Below are 16,324 nucleotides of genomic sequence, written 5' to 3'. Positions count from 1 at the left end.
TTGCAAAAACACAGATTTACACTGAATGGGCTCAGAGGCAGAACTAGAGATTTCAAAACTGAGGATTACGTGGGTGAGAAGGTATGACAAAGAGGATGTACTATCTCTACCCTGTGGATGAGGAACTAAGGAACAAGGATTAACCAATTCTTCAAAGATATTAACACACAAAAATCATTGGGGGGGGGGAGGGGGGAAAAAAAGGCACAGACCCAGATCAGCCTCTATGCTGCTACAATACAATTTTGTCATTATTGATATAATATTTAATGTCTTTGTTTATACCTGAATCACCTGGTATAAACAGTCTTACAGGATTACACATGAAGGTTTGAAAGCAACAAACTGAATGCTTGAACTCAAAAAGGGAGCACATTTTAGGAACCTTAAATATAATTTAAATCAATCACAGAATTACTCAGGTGGGAGTAACCTCAGAAGGTCCTGTACCCCAAACTCCTTCCCTGAGCAGGGTTAGAGCTGAATTCAGACCACACTACTCAGGGCTATTGTCCAACAAGTGCCAAACAGAGAGGAATGATCTCTTCCCTCAATACCCTGGCTGTGCTCTTATTGATGCAGACCAGTACTGTGCTAGTCTTCACCACCATCAATGTGCTGGTACCACTGCAGGAAGTTGACCTGTTCTGGGAGCAGGACTTAGCATTTGTCCTTGAATTTCAAGAGACTTCCATCAGACCGTCCCCATATGCTAAGCCCTTCTGAACAAGTCTTCGTGCATACTGAATGCAGCCCTAGTTCGGTGTTGTCTAAGCATACTCCACCTCTACTCTAGGTCACCAATAAGGATATTGAACAAGACAAACCTGAAGAACACCACTTGTAACCAGCCTCCAGGTAGAATTTATTATGACCACATTACCATTTTAAACACTAATTAAACAGACAATGCGGCTCCAAACCTTAATTCAACAGGTACGTATTTTATCAAAGACTATTCATTATCTGATTTAAAGATTCAGATCATAACAATGTAACAGCTGTGCAGTTACACCGGCTTTAAAACAGCTTTAAATTGCTTTTCACCTGAAGAATGTTGAGACAACGTGCACCCCCAGACACAAGAGTCACTCAACGTACAATTTCCCATACTGCATACATTGAAGAGGATAACTATTTCAATACTGGCTTTCTGAAAAGCATAACCAACTCCTGGATTAAGTATGTGTTTAAAGGTGCTCTGTAGTATTTAATGGAATTTTGGTTACTCATGTATCTTGCAGAGTTTGAACAGAGATTGCAATCAGTAAAAAGCTCATCCTTCTGCAGAAGACTACATGGAGGTAATTCATACTGCTTTGTGTCTCCAAAGCAAAGGGCTACAAGAGTCATTAATAACATCTTAATTCAATGGAGGCAGAGATGTGAAGGTTTCTATATACTGAGATGGCAACTACCTGACAGCCACTGCAATACGTATTTTAACCATTGCCTCTCTTATTTATTCAATAATTCTCTCAAACAATAGGTTATGGCTTTTGGGGTGTAATTTAAGAATGAATCTTACATGGCAAGTTCATTAGCTTATGGCAGAAAAGAAGGCACAAAACTATCAAGCCCTCATTACAAAAGAATCTTTTCTTTCTTGACGGACAGACAGGACACACCAGTGACATGAACAGACCCTGCACAAAGACTGCCTTCAGAGGCGCTCCCTTACTTCCAGCCCTTTGCCAACAACCATTCTGCAGGCTGCATCCTTGGCCTACTCAAGTGCTCCCCAGCACACGATACCACAACCTGCTCTGCACTGGCACAACACTAACTTGCTCCAAAGTATTCTTCTTAAATACGTGAAAGCTTTAAAATCTTGTCCTGTGTCTAGGCTGTGCCTCTCAGTAGGTTTGCTCCAGCTTGCTATAGGCAGCACTTCCCTTAAGGTACATCCATTGAGGGTTGGAACTAGATGATCTTTTAGGTCCCTTCCAACCGTAGCCATTCTATGATTCTATGATCCACATGGACCAGATCTCCCTGCCGTCACCTCGGCAGGTGGGACACGAGGGGTCAGGCAAAGGCTGCTGAGGCACAGGCACAAGCGGAGCAGAGCTGGGGGACAGAGGCTGCAAGGCAGAGGCACCAGCGAGAAGAACACAGGAAGAAAGGAGAGAGGGCAAACTGGAGATAGAAAGAGGATCTTCATCCACACACAGGCAAAAAGTGAAAAAGAGTCGCAGAGGCTTCTCATTTCCAAGAAATCTCAAAAGAAGCTGAACGTCACGTAAACACAGACACAGACCATTTAAAGCCTGTCTGGAAGACAACCAAATAAAAAGATCAACTTCACCTGCACGGTGAAAAGGCCAGAAACAACCAATGAAACAAAACTGAATTGTTCAGTCAAAAATAAACTATGCGGAACTAACGCTGCTCTGACACAGGGTAACACAAAGGACTAATAAGTACCCCACAGCAGTGACTTTTTGTTACAGATCCTGAAGTACAAGCCGCTGCCTCTTATACTTCAACCTGCAAGGGCAAAAGCTCCAATAATTAAAGACTTCCAAGCCTGAAACACATGATTTAGAAAGAAGATGCATTATTGCCTGGATCCATTGTGACTTGCTACCTCATTTAAAAAAAACCAAAACCACAAAAAACCCAAAACAAACCAACCAAACAAAAAAAACCCACAAAACCAAACTTTAAAAATTTTTGTTGTTGTTAGTTTTTAAGTACTTCCAGCACTGATTGTCTTTACAAAGAACTTCTTCATATATCTACTTTATGCAATTATCCTCTTGTAACCAGAAGAATATAATGGAAACATGTCTGCATGCTGAGCACATTCATTTCTGTAAGCCACAGAAACACAGGCCTGGAACAAGCCTCCTGAATCATCAAATCCAGTCCTCTGCTAACGTGCTCATGTAAACAGTATGTTTATTATACTGACTGAGTTCCACACAAACAGGAAAAGTCTTCCCAAGGTTATTCTTCATGTGAGACGATTCTGAAAACCTTCTCTGTGACAGTCTGTTTCTTATTCCAGTGTTACACAAACGCGTAACTACTTTTCTATACCAAGTCGTACAAAACAAATCTAAAGGTGCCTGTTCACAGCATTACTCCGCCACGTAAAAAAAGTACAGTTCTCAATATACCTTTTTTTGGCCAAGAACCCTGAGAGCATTCCATTATTACCTATAATAATTATTTTAAGCAATAATGACATACTAAGGATGATTTATGCTTTGAAAACACTACCCATTACCAAACAAATCTGATGCTTGTTATGAATTATTGACTTCAAATTTCAAGTTTTAATTAAAAGAAGGATTTTTGAGTTACAGAAGCATTTAGCCAGTATTTAAAACACTAATTTGTAATTTTATGTTTTGGCTGCTCTACTTCAGAATACCACAATGATTTGAAAATTGTTCTTTGGATAAGAAACACTGAAATTTTCAGCCTGGAGCAACAGTGATTTGGCAGGGCACACTAAAACCCTGGGGAAAAAAAAAAAAATAGAAGACTGGAGCTTATCTTAGAAACACTGATGACATATTGAAAGCTATGCCAATGCTAACGCGAAAATAATGGAAGCAATAGTCCCTCAAAAATTAACATCTGTCAGCTCTATTGCAGTTACATTTATGTTTCCATCATTTGGAATAGCTAGGCAGTAACTTGTAGAGAAAAAAATTAATCACAATGGCTGAAGATTGCCATATTCATCTCAACTGCTAACAGTTTTTGCTAAAATTGAGTTTTCCTTAAGAAGTGCCATATCAACCATCTGTATTCAGCCACCATTTGCCCTTAAGGTATCCACACATTTTTGGTTGACAAGCTCTGCTGCAGAAGTTTGAGGTTTTGAATTTCTCCCTGCCTGATACTTATCTCTCCTCACAAGGAGGAAACAGAATGAGCACATTCTTTCAATTATTCCTTTACTGCATGTGAGAGTATTTCTGGTCGTTTCCCCTAACATTTCTCTATTCCTACCACCATAACCCCTTTCATAGTGTGTTGTGCAAGCCTATCAATTCATCTGCTAGTTTCAAGAATGTAACTCCATTCAGCATGAGCGTTGCCATCTTCCGTACCAGAGCCTAAGCAGCCTGCAGAGAAAGGCAGAAAGGCATAGGTGGAGGAGAGGAAAGGTATTTTCTTTTAGATTTTGAAAATTAGCATGAAGATCAGCTCTCAAAAGAGGATGAAAAGCAGAGTCTGCCTCGTTAGTGGCACAGAAATCGTTGTGGTTGATTGCCTGCGCTAAGGGTAGAAGCAATGGAGAGAAAAATGACGTGTGTTGTGGTAAGGGTGAATCAAGACCAGCAGTCTGCCAGTCACTCACACTGGTATCAGAAATTCAGCCAGCAGGAAAGACATTTTAAATAACCACATACATAAAGGGGAATAAATGCCATGTAGTTAAAGCTGTGAAACTCCTGGCAAATCTTTATGTAAATCAATAAAGGGTACTGGATAGCAAAATTTTATTGTAATACTAAAGAGAATGGAGAAATTTATGGAGCACTTAAAATCACATTTGGCTCAGAAAGTTGTAAAGTGCAAATGGTTGGAGAACAGAAAGTACCAACATTAGTATCATATATCCTTGTCCTGTTTTTACACCTTTCCTTAGGTATCAATTTCAGCCAGAGAGAGGACACCCATCTAATTTTTACAACACCTTAGTGTTATCAACGTCTGGTCAAATATTTTTATCTGGCTAATTTTCTCTCACTTATAAAGTGACCTAAAATCTTTCTAGGTTAAGAATGCACTACATACCTTCAAAAATGGGATCACACCTCTGAAGAAAAGTTATCTGATGTTACTGCATGCGTAAAAGAAAAGCTCTGTAATAGGATGACTATAAACTTCATTCATTTCAAAAAAAATTTAAACTTCAAGATGATGTTTACTTAGGTTAAGTATTTATTTTCACGTGACAACCCACTGTGAAGTTGGAAAAAAACATTCACCCAGCAGTAATGGCCAAAGCACTGATCCATCTGCACTGGCAGCGAGACATACTGCAATCAGGGTGATTACTGCAGCAGTTTCTGTATTTCACTCATATGGGTAGTTCATTCAACTCAACCTGGGAGTTGGACTATCCTTTTTTTTTTTTTTTAAATTGCTTTCTACTCTACAATAAATAGTGTAAGAAGGAAAAAAATAGTTTCAGGTAGCTGCAAATCTCAGACACGCACACTAGACATCTATGTCTAAGAAATGTATTAAAATAGCTATATTCTGAATCAACCTTTTCAACAGTTATAAAAATGTGAAGTAGCACTGGGATGGAAATTAGAATGCAGGGTTAACACATCTAAAATTACCCAGTAGGTCAAAAATATATCATTTACTGTTCTCTAGCAGAGAAATTTCATACAAATTACAAGTCTGAAATAATGTACATTAAATACCACAATTACTAATACAGTTACTGTGCTGGTTTTACTCAGGAAAGAGTTAATTTTCTTCACATTGGCTGGAATGAAGCTATGTTTCTGCATTTGCTCTGAGAATACTAACAATAACCTGTCTTTTTAGTTGGTGCAGGGGAGTGCTTGCACCAAAGTCAAGGTCTTTCCCAGCTTCCAATACTCGCTGTGTTCCCAACTTTCTCACCACATGCAGCGTGTGAAGGACCACATTTCAGACAGCTAACCCAAACTAACCGAAGGAGTATTTCTTTCCACAGCACATCATGCTCAGAATATAAGGAGTGGGCTGAGTGGCCATAACCCTCTTTTGCTAACTCTTCTGTAAGCTCCTTAACTCCCTCACTAGCTCCCTAACTCCTTTGACAACTCTTTTGGTTAGCTCATTTGCTGGCTCGTTCATTAGTGAGTTGGTAGATCAGTTAGCCTTCCCGATTGCACTGTCACTTGTGGGGCTTGCTTAGACTCTGCTGCAATTGCTCTGGGCCTCTCTGACTCTTACTACTTGGGACCTGGCTGTGTATCAGTTGGCAGGCGGTGAGCCATTGTATCATGTATTTTATTTTCTATTATTTTAATTACTTATTGGTAGTAGTATTGTTAGTATTATTAGTATCACTATAATTTATATTCAATTATTAAATATTCTTATATCAATTTTATGAGCTTCCTTGTCTTTTCCTCCTATGCTCCTCATAAGCCAACACTGCTTCACCAAGAGCAGATTGTGCCTGACAAATTGTGGCCTTATATGATGAGGTTACAGCATTGGTGGATAAGGGATGTGCAACCAATGTCATCTACGTGGACTTGTGCAAAGCATTTGACACTGTCCCACACAACATCCTCATCTCCAAATTGGAGAGCCATGGATTTGAAAGATGGCCCACTCAGTGGATAAGGGATTGGCTGGATGGTCACACTCAAAGGCTCAGTGTCCCAGTGGAGACCAGTGACGAGCAGCATTCCTTAGGGGTCAGTACTGGGACTGGTGCTGTTCAACTTTGTCAGTGACATGGACAGTGGGATGGAGTGCACCCTCAGCAAGTTTGCCAATGACACCAAGCTGTGTGGTTCCACTGACACACTGGATGGATGGGATGCCATCCAGAAGAAACTTGACAGACTGGAGAGTTGGGTGGGCCTGTGCCAACCTCATGAAGTTCAACAAGGCCAAGTGCAAGGTCCTGCACATGGGTCAGGACAATCCCAAGCAGAAGGACAGGCTGGGTGGAGAATAGATTGAGAACAGCACTGAGGAGAAGGACTTGGAGGTGCTGGTTGATGAGAGGCTCAACATGAGCCAGCAATGTCCACCTGGAGCCCAGAAAGCCAACCATATTCTGGGCTGCATCAAAAGCAGTGTGACCAGGAGGTCGAAGGAGGTGATTCTGTTCCTCTAATCAGCTCTCATGACATTCCATCTGCAGTACTGCATGCAGCTCTGGGGACCCCAACATAAGACAGGCATGGACCTATTGCAGCAAGTCCGAGGAGGGCCATAAAGATGATCAGAGGGCTAGAGCACCTCTCCTATGAATAAAGGCTGAGAGAATTAGGCTTGTTCTGTCTGGAGAAGAGAAGGCTCTGGGAAGACCTTACAGCAGCCTTCCAGTACCTGAAGGGTCCTAAAGAAAGGGCAGGAGGCACACAGGACTTTTTACAAGGGCAGGTAGTGATGGGACAAGGCATAATGGCTCTAAACTCAAAGAGCATTTAGATTGGATATCAGGAAGTTGTTCTTCACGGAGAGGGTGGTGAGGCACTGGAACAGGTTGCCCAGAGAAACTGGGGATGCCACCTCCCTGGAAGTGTTCAAGGCCAGACTGGAAGAGGCTTTGAGCAGCCTGGTTTAGTGGAGGCTGTCCCTGCCCATGGCAGGGGGATGGAACTAGATGATCTTTATGTCCCTTCCAAACCACACCAGTCTATGATTTATGAAATAAGCCATCACTAATAAAGCCTAATACTGCAAAACCCAATTATGTTGATGTAAACATAATGGAAGCAGAGAGGTTGCCAACCTCTCTGCTTACGAAGGTACATCTTTATTCAAAGTAACATCCTTCTCAATCATCAGACAGAAGGAAAAAAAAAAAAACACAAACCAAAATACAAAACCGAAAAATCCAAGTGATTTTCCTTCAGAAGAGCTAAATAGCCTTTAACTGAGTTTCAAAGTAGATCTAGGGTTTTATCTGCCTGATTAAGTACGGCTTTTAACAAGTGAAGCTGTAATTAGGCATAATGATGGTGGAACAAGAAAAGTTCGAATCATGCATATGAATTCTAACTTCAGAAGATGCCCACTCTTAATGGCATTCGATGCTCTTCCTATTCCGAGAGGGTAATTTCACCTTCAGTGTGCTGGAGCTGTGGCGGAAATTTTCCACAGCACCTTTACCGGCACAAGAATTCCATGCTAGGAGGACAGCTACAAGTACTGTGTTGGCTCAGACCATGCCCATGCTCTAGCAGCACCACTTTTTAGCATTCCTCGAGTAATCAGGAGGTTTCAGTACAAGAGGCTAAGGAGCTCATAAGAACTCACACAATCCCATGTGGTGTTATGCCAAGAGGCTGCAGTGGAGAGTTACAACTTTGTTTCTTCTGAACTGCTCAACTGCTGCCAGTATGAAGTCCAATTGCCATGTTTAAGGCTTCTTTGAACTTTAATCATCACACTTCTCCAAAATCTGCAAGCAGGCCACATGAGCAAGAGTTCATGGTAAATCTCTGTCAAAATCAAGATAGGAGACTGTGTAGAAAATGCTAGGCTTGATTTTGACAATCCTGATCTAATTTTTACATGACATTTAAGTCATACAAGATTAGAAAACTCCCAGCAAGCACTCCTAAGTGAGTACAAGTACTGCACATAACTTAAATCAAATGCCCAGTGCTGGTTTTAGACACAGTATTAAAAAAACCCTGCACAAACACCAGTTACATGCCTTACAAACTTGTACTAATCCTTAAGGAAAGACTGACAGGATCTAAAGAAGAATCCAAAATTGCACTGGATAGTGATGCATCCAGTAATGGAAAAAAATAAATCTGTATAACTCACATACAAAAAGGAAAACCCAATATAGAAACCATCTGCTACCTCAGAAAGTCTTTTTGTTATGTCTTAAGAAAATTCTGTCAAAAGAACAGAACTATTTTATCTTTTGTATGATCTCTATTCTTCGATGCACACAAAGCTTCTTCACTATTTTTGGTTATTTTCTTTAAGCTAGTAGCAGATATTATAGGTAATTTTAGGAAAAAAAATTTCTCAGCTGCAGACCCTCAACAGAAGACAATTGTGCTAAGATAATGTATCTAACTCCCTTAACCTGAAGAGTATCAAGGAAGGGTTGGTTTTCACATACATGAGGTTGAGAATCAAAATTCATTATTTTCTAAATACTTCTTATACTAAACTCAAGAACAGCGTCTGGTGTAAATCAACCCGTGTGGAAAATGGTCCACAGACTCCAAAGGATTTAGCCAGCCACAACACAAGAAAGTCCAACTCAACAAGAGTGGGGCAAAGATGACACAGGCACGGACTACCTGAGTAGAACAGAAATGCTCTGCCAGTGAAACTCCCTCTTCGGCAAATTATTCCAGTTCCTCGTGAACCAAAACTAGATTTTTAATTGTCTTTCTTTCCTACTACTTAGAATCCTTCTCTGAGTTCCTCTTTTCTCAAAAAATTATCTCAAAATTGCTCAGTCCCCTTCCCATACGCCAGTAATTCCAACCCTGCCTATGTCACAGTCCACAGGTGAATCTTTGCACCTTCTCACATTCTGCTTCCACAAGCCCTTTAATTCATATTCACATTAGCATCTTTACTTGCAAGTTCACTTAATTTTCTTGCTATCCTTTAACCTGAAACAGCTTTCCTTTCCCGTATCAGTCTCAAAAAGCTTTCACCTTACCTGTTCAGCTGACTTTTTTTTTCCCCACAAATCACCCTTATATAGATTTACATCTGTAGTCTCTCTTTACTGCATTCCAAATCTATTTCATACTAGAAGTAAAAATATTTTGAAAGGTGCTGCAAACGCTAGTCAGTCATATATGTAACATCAGAGCATTACGTGCAGACACCCAGCTGCATTTATATAATGAAGACTTCTCCAGGGGGTTAAGGAAAATTCTAGAAGAGTACTAGATCACTGCAGACTCCAAATAAAACAGAACATTTTTTTCCTCCACTGAAGAATATTTTCAGTTTTACCAACCTAATATTACTCTAGATGAGAAAAGAGCCCCCATGCCCCTCAACCTCAGGGTTTACAGGAGGAGTCAGCTACCTGGCATGGTGCTCTCCATCAGCTTTAGCAAAGAAAAGCATTTGATGTACACTGGAATAGTTTAACTCACCAATAAATGGAATAGAAGCCAAGGAGTCACCAGGTGGGCTGGAACCTGATGCTTTCCTTTCTTCTATTCTTTTTATGTGGACTTCTCTTCGAGCATCGTTAGGTAACCAACAGGTAGTGTCCGAGGCTGCCTCCTGGTCATTTACAGCAAGAATGTAGGACTGATGTCTCAAGGGCTGTGGAGTTTGGAGGCCAGAGAGTGATTTGTCCCGCATGACCACTGTGTCTTTGTCATTTTCCTGAACATCCGTTTGCAGAATTTCAGACTCGTGGACATCTTCCCTTTCGAAACGATTAATCTTTTGTCTGATGGAACCATCTACATTGTCAGAGGTAGTTGAACTCTCACTTGGCTGAACAAGTTTGGCAGAAGATGGAGACAGAGAGGAGGGTTGGATGGTTTTGCCAGTTTCTGTTTTGTGATCTGGGGAACCTTCTGCTCTGATCCTTGACTGTTGGTTTAACAGACCACTCTGAGGCAAGTGATTCACTGTTCTTTGGTCTTTGCTGGCAACAGCATCCAGGCTCTGGTGGAGGGGAAACGATGCTTTTGCTGCATAGGGAACAGAGTTCTTCAAAGAGCTACTTTTAGAACTTCTGGCTGGTGTGAGACACAATCTCTCTTGTGAAACAGTTGTAGATTTTGAAACTCCCCCAGGCGTTGGCAAATCTCGAGAAGTCTGCAACATTTTTATGTCTGGTGGAACTTTCTGAAAATGAGAACCAGGCAGAGAAGCTCTACTACCTGTTCTTCTGTTGTCTGAAATATAAGCACTGGGACCCATAGAAAAATTCTGACCTCGAAGGGACATGTGAAATGCATGCTGTCTAGATCTTTCATAAATACCTCGCCGATCGTCTTGTTCAGTAAACCCTGTCCACTTGTAAGTCTTTCTCCTATCCCCATTAGTATCTGCGATCAGATTCTCAGAATGAAAGTTTTCTAGCACTTCACCCTGTTTGCTGAGATAATCCCATGACCGAGCCCTGTGATTCCTAGCATTAACTGAAGGGGAAGTTAGAGTATCTTGCGAAGCACTGCGTGGCCACTCTTTCATCAACACAGGATCTTCAAGTCTTTCCTGGGATACACTTCTCTGCCGGATCTGAACAGACTGTGGCACCCTGTCATGAGAGGTGCTCCTGCGCCGTACCTGTGAAGCAGTGCGATTTGGCACCACCTGATTATAATCAGTTGTATTCTGAGAAGCTGCTCTTAAACTATCTAACCTTTCCTGTATCGTTCGGGAGCCATACATGTGCATACGCCTATTATCAATGTACTCTTTGTAAGTTTTGTAGGTCTTCCAGTCTATATGCTGGTGGGACGTTGGAGAACTGTAATGGTTAGTAGAGACTGAGGGCGAGTCTGTGGCTTGAGCAGGAGGTCTAGTGCTTGGGATTCCTTCTGGACATACTACATAATTTGAAGCTTTACTTAGTGTTCCAGCTGGATCAACTGGCCTTGTTATTGGAGTCTGGGGAAGTACAATGGCAGTGGACACTGAAGAAGATGGTGACGTCGTCCGTGCTTTTAGACTGGTTTGATCTTTTAAGCCGTATCTTACTTCCTCTGTCCTGTGTGATGGACCAGCATGATTATTTCTACAAGATGGCAAATCTACAGCCTTCTCAGAAGGCACAATAACAGTCCTTACAGTTTCATTGCAAACACACACAGCTGTATTTGATTTTGCAATATCTGTTGGTGATGGAGGCACTTGTATTTCCATTCTGTAGGCCCTCTCTGGCTGCGTCAATGCCCGTACTGGTCTACTGAGTTGCTGTTTCCCCAGCGAGAAGTCAGAAGATAGCTTGTCACCAGCTTGTGCCATAACAGAAGCTGTGGATGTCAGGCGAGGATAACATATTGGCGGTGGTTCAGGTATGTTGTGGGCATTACCACTGTAGGCTTCATTGCCTTTCAGGTAGGCATCTTGGGAATATGCCTGTGGAGAGAAGATTGAGTATTCAGTTGTGAGGGAGATGGAAGAGTTTAGCATTTGGACAATCACGCTTCAAGAGAGGGAACACAACTACAAAATTCACACTTCTATAATTTTAGATAAAATGTTAGTTGAAGAGATAAAAATAGCATTCCATCCCCTTAGGGAGCAGAAGCAGAACAAGCAAAATCATTACATACATAACCTCCCTCAGCAATTAAACAACTGATGACCAATTGTAGGAAATACTGCAGGTAGGCACTGAGGCAGGTTTTCCAAAATCTATGAGTGCAAAACATACCATTCCCCACCCCCCCAACCCCCACTTAATTTTGCTTTCTGTCATGATGCTTCACACATCCTTCCTGTTTAAGCTTCACATTGCTGGAAACCAGAATTCCACAGCAATCGACAGGTTAAAATGCTGCATAGTAAATACAACCAGCACTAGAAAATTCTCTATTCAGAATATTTAGTGTATAACTGAACTCTGTGCCCTTAATGTAGTACATACGAAAAGTACACGCAAATATATATACGCACACCCCTCTAAGATGTCATCTACATCAAAGCTACTGTTTCTAAACATAAAATGAATAAATTGAAGCAGTAACATCTTAACTGTGAGCCAACACCCTGTAAGTCATTTTCATGGCACATAAATATATTAATATTTTTGCAGAAAGATAACATCTTTAACTTCAAGGTACAGATAGTAGGAAAATTCCTATGTGTCCACACGCTACTGAAACACAAACCAAGATCTCAATTTCCTTAGTGCATTTATTTGCACCTTTATGTTTAAGAGACAGTGTCCTGAGAAAAATTGGCTATTACACTTAGTATGTTTCTGTAGCCTTTTAGAAACACAGCATTTATCACTGTGAAGTTAACATTCAAAATAATAAAGCAATGAGAAGCATACAGCATACTTAAAGAATATCCTATTATTGAAAAACTTCAGCATGACCATGTTCAGTTTAAACATAATGAAATAAAGAGCCAACACAGAGCCTGCCAATGCAAGAGAGTATTAAAATGATTTCTCAGGGCTTAGGCGTGGTATCATATCACAGCATTTCCCATCCAAATCATAACATGCTCAATCCCAGAACATCACTGTGCCCTGTCTTAACACTAGCCCAGTTATAAAAGCCCAAGTGCAGCCATAAAATTCATACAGAGCAAAGTACAGAGGAGGGCGAGGCATTTGCAATACTGCTGCAATAAATGTTACAGCAAGCATTAGTGAAGTGCAAAATATTAAAGCATAGAGAGAAAACCGACCAAATAACACAGGCACAAACCACAAATTAAGAGATTAGCATGATGAAGAAAATTCAGCTCAGACTGTCTAGCTCATTTCCAATGAACTTGCTGTTTCATATTTTTGCTTCTCACAAATCATTAAGAAAAACATGCCTTACAAAACCATCAGAGAAATGGCTACTGTATATTTCTTACCAGTGCTGTGACATCCTTTGTAAACTGCAGCTGGCAGAAAACAGGAAAACATAGTAAAAGCTGCTTACAGATGTAAAGACAGAATTATGTTGTCATATTGATGTTGGATACAGCAGGCTAAAAATACAATTACACTGATTTCACTGGAAGGTACCAACAGAGGTAAAGGGCAGTAGAGCATAAAAAATAACTTCACCCTCCTTGTGAGCGTGTCCATCTGGGGCTTTTATCCGCTCCTCACGTTTATCCTCTACCCTTACAGAAAGCAAAATACATTTGTGCCATTTTGCCTTGGTGCATCCTTACAGCTGCCTGCAGAGAGCTCCGGCTCTATGCAACAAGACTTCCCTTCCGCTACAGCAACATTACTGTCTCTCATCTCCCCTGGGCTGCTACCATCCCTGCTTCCTGGTGACGAAACAACGGGTTTATTATGCATTTAAAACAGCACGTCCCTTGCCTACATATATCTGAACATGACCAGAAGCTGTCAGCTGACTGCAGCTTCTTTCATGCTGTACATCTGAAATTAGAGGAATGATGCTGCAGAAACACTCTACTCATGTGATTTGGTTGGGTTTTTTTCTTCCACTCATAGTAAAAAAATCAAGCCAGGTTTCCACCGGCGCTTTTAACGGAGGGAAGGACTATACAAAGATAAATATTTGTAAATCTTTAAATAAATGGCTGTTTGAGATCTTGATAGGCTGTAAGAATTACAGAAAAAAAAAAAAAAGGAAAGGATGCCAAAGTCCCAGAAAAGAGATCTAGCAAGAGAGTACTGGCATGCAAGACAAACAAAAACATAACCTGCAATCAGAAAACAATTATTACTTTATACAGCTGATAAAACAGTTCACAACCTGGGATACGCACACGTCACACCAATATAAAATACACTGCGTTATGTTTTTGTAAAACATGCCCATAACAAACAATGCTTCACTGACTCTGACAGCAGAAAGGCTAAATTCCAAAACTGGTGTGATCTGATCACAGCTGAAGACTACAGATGAGTATAAAAATAAGTTCTCAGCTCTTGACAAAATTTATCCTAGACACTAAAACAACTTCAAGGGAGAACCATTCTCACAGGGTCCAAAATGAGACGAGCTCAGTGAAGAGTGAGTCTCCATGACTGCAGGTACAGGACAGACAGCCTGCCAGTTCTCACTAAGACACTTAATGGAAGAAAAAGATTTTGATGATGGGAAGTGTAGCTCTCCTTTCAACCTCCTTCCACCCAAGAAATCCCTGAAACAAAGCTGAACCCCCTTCCAAGAAAGAAAAGGTTTATCAACTGGGGTTGTGACATATCCACAAAGGAATATTAAGTATCTTTGTTTCATAATTCTGGTTAAGGGCCTACAGAAATATAGCAGCTTAAAGTAATGCACTGATCTATTCCAAATAATGTCACACTGAATGATGCATTATCAGCCTTTTTACTCTGAAAAATTTTAATTCCTTTAAACAGAGGTGAACCTCTTAGAAGAGGCTGAGACAGTAAAAAAATGTGAAGTTCACCAATACATTTATTAGCACTCATACACTATTTTGATACTTAACGTATTATGCAACTACAAATAAAACATTTTGACTATTACTCTCTTCTCCCTTTAGTTCCACAAATGAGAGAGTATGCAGAAATACTATCTACTAATTCCAAGTAGTACTGGAAAAATCTCTAAGTGATTGCAACTCAAAAAAACATTAGGGTATGACTTAAATTTAAAGTCTTCAAAAAGCCTTAAAAAAAGACTTCCAACTTAAAAAAAAAAAATTAAATATCTGATACCAGCCAAGCCACTCTGATTCCTACAGGAGCTGGGTACTCAGCAGTTATTCAGAAGTTCCAACACGATCAAAAAAATCAGTTTACAGCAGTTAGGGAAAGCTAATCATACAAATACAACAATTTTGTGACATTAACAGCTTTGACAGATAACAGCTCTGCAACATTTACTAGAAGAGAACTGCTGTGCTTACACTAAGAACTCAGCATGGTTACAGTTATTGCATACAATTTCTCCCCAACCTTGCAATCTGGTTTTGTTTGCACCAAGACTACAAACACCTAGGAAAAGAATTCATTTCTTACTGCGAACGTGTATAACCATTAGCAGGTTTAAGGGTTGAACAGCTACAGCAATACATTCATTTACTTTACATTGACATGCAAAGTAAATCTTAAGCAAATAAAGCATTCTGCAAGGTATTTTCTTAACCCTCAAATTCAGTTGAAGGGATTTTGCTTACATTTTTCCCCACTTGATTTTATGACACTGGATGTTAGAATAATGACAGCCAATGTACAAGGATCTCTCAGTAAGATTCATGGTGAAACCTCGAACTTCCAAGAGCTGAGCCAACCATGTCTGACACCCCTTAGTCCAAATCCATAAACGCACATAGGCATATGCTTCACGATGCTTCGCTAATGGTGAAGAACACCACCGATTTCAACTAACTGCTTGCAAAATTGGAGATAAAGCGTTTTGATCAATCACAAGCTAACATGCCCAGCACTTTGCAATGCTCGGCTTGAGGCATTCTTCCTTCCTTCTCCCTCCAGTTTAGCTTCAGATTGTTTCTTTACCCCTGAATTCTTCTCTTCCCCAGTCCTAACTTATGCTTCTTCCCTTCCCCAGTCCTAACTTATGCTGACATCTAATGTGAGTATGGGAACTGCGCTCTGGAAAGGGTTTTCAGGTGGTTTGAAAGGAAACACTTTGCAGTTATAGTTTGCAGTGGCAAGAATGTTACTAATAGAGCTCAAATGGTTCCATCTTACTCCGAGATACCCAGCAACTGCTACAGTCTGATAACACTGGGGGCGAGGAGAAAAAAAAAGAAATAAAAAACAAGAAAGAAAAGCACACCCTTTCTTCCCAACAGCAGCGGCATTTGAGTATATAAAATTTAATGCCTTAAGCCCAAGAAATTTAATTTCCAATTGCAAGCTGTATAAGAGACTTCCTCGTGAACATTAATCTAAATCAAGGTGAGGAGAGTTGATGCGAATGTTATTTTCTGACATATGCTGTGTTAGATAACAAATAAGTCTCTCCTTCTAGGTCACCACGTCCTCACACCACACCCCTCCTTCCACTGC

General features: G+C 40.5%; 1 protein-coding gene across 1 annotated transcript in view; it reads right to left on the bottom strand.

The window, feature by feature from the left end:
- LOC104512920 (rho GTPase-activating protein 21-like) overlaps nucleotides 1-16,324 on the bottom strand; it is a 51,117-nt gene that overhangs the window by 18,317 nt on the left and 16,476 nt on the right. Inside the window, 1 exon segment of the mRNA XM_010156103.1 lies at nucleotides 9,801-11,748. Within this exon segment, the coding sequence (XP_010154405.1) occupies nucleotides 9,801-11,748 (1,948 nt within the window).

Source organism: Eurypyga helias, unplaced genomic scaffold (assembly GCF_000690775.1).
Source record: "Eurypyga helias isolate BGI_N326 unplaced genomic scaffold, ASM69077v1 scaffold6077, whole genome shotgun sequence".
NCBI lineage: Eukaryota > Metazoa > Chordata > Aves > Eurypygiformes > Eurypygidae > Eurypyga > Eurypyga helias.
Note: the sequence above shows the minus strand (reverse complement) of the source record. Positions and strands in the feature narration are given on the sequence as shown.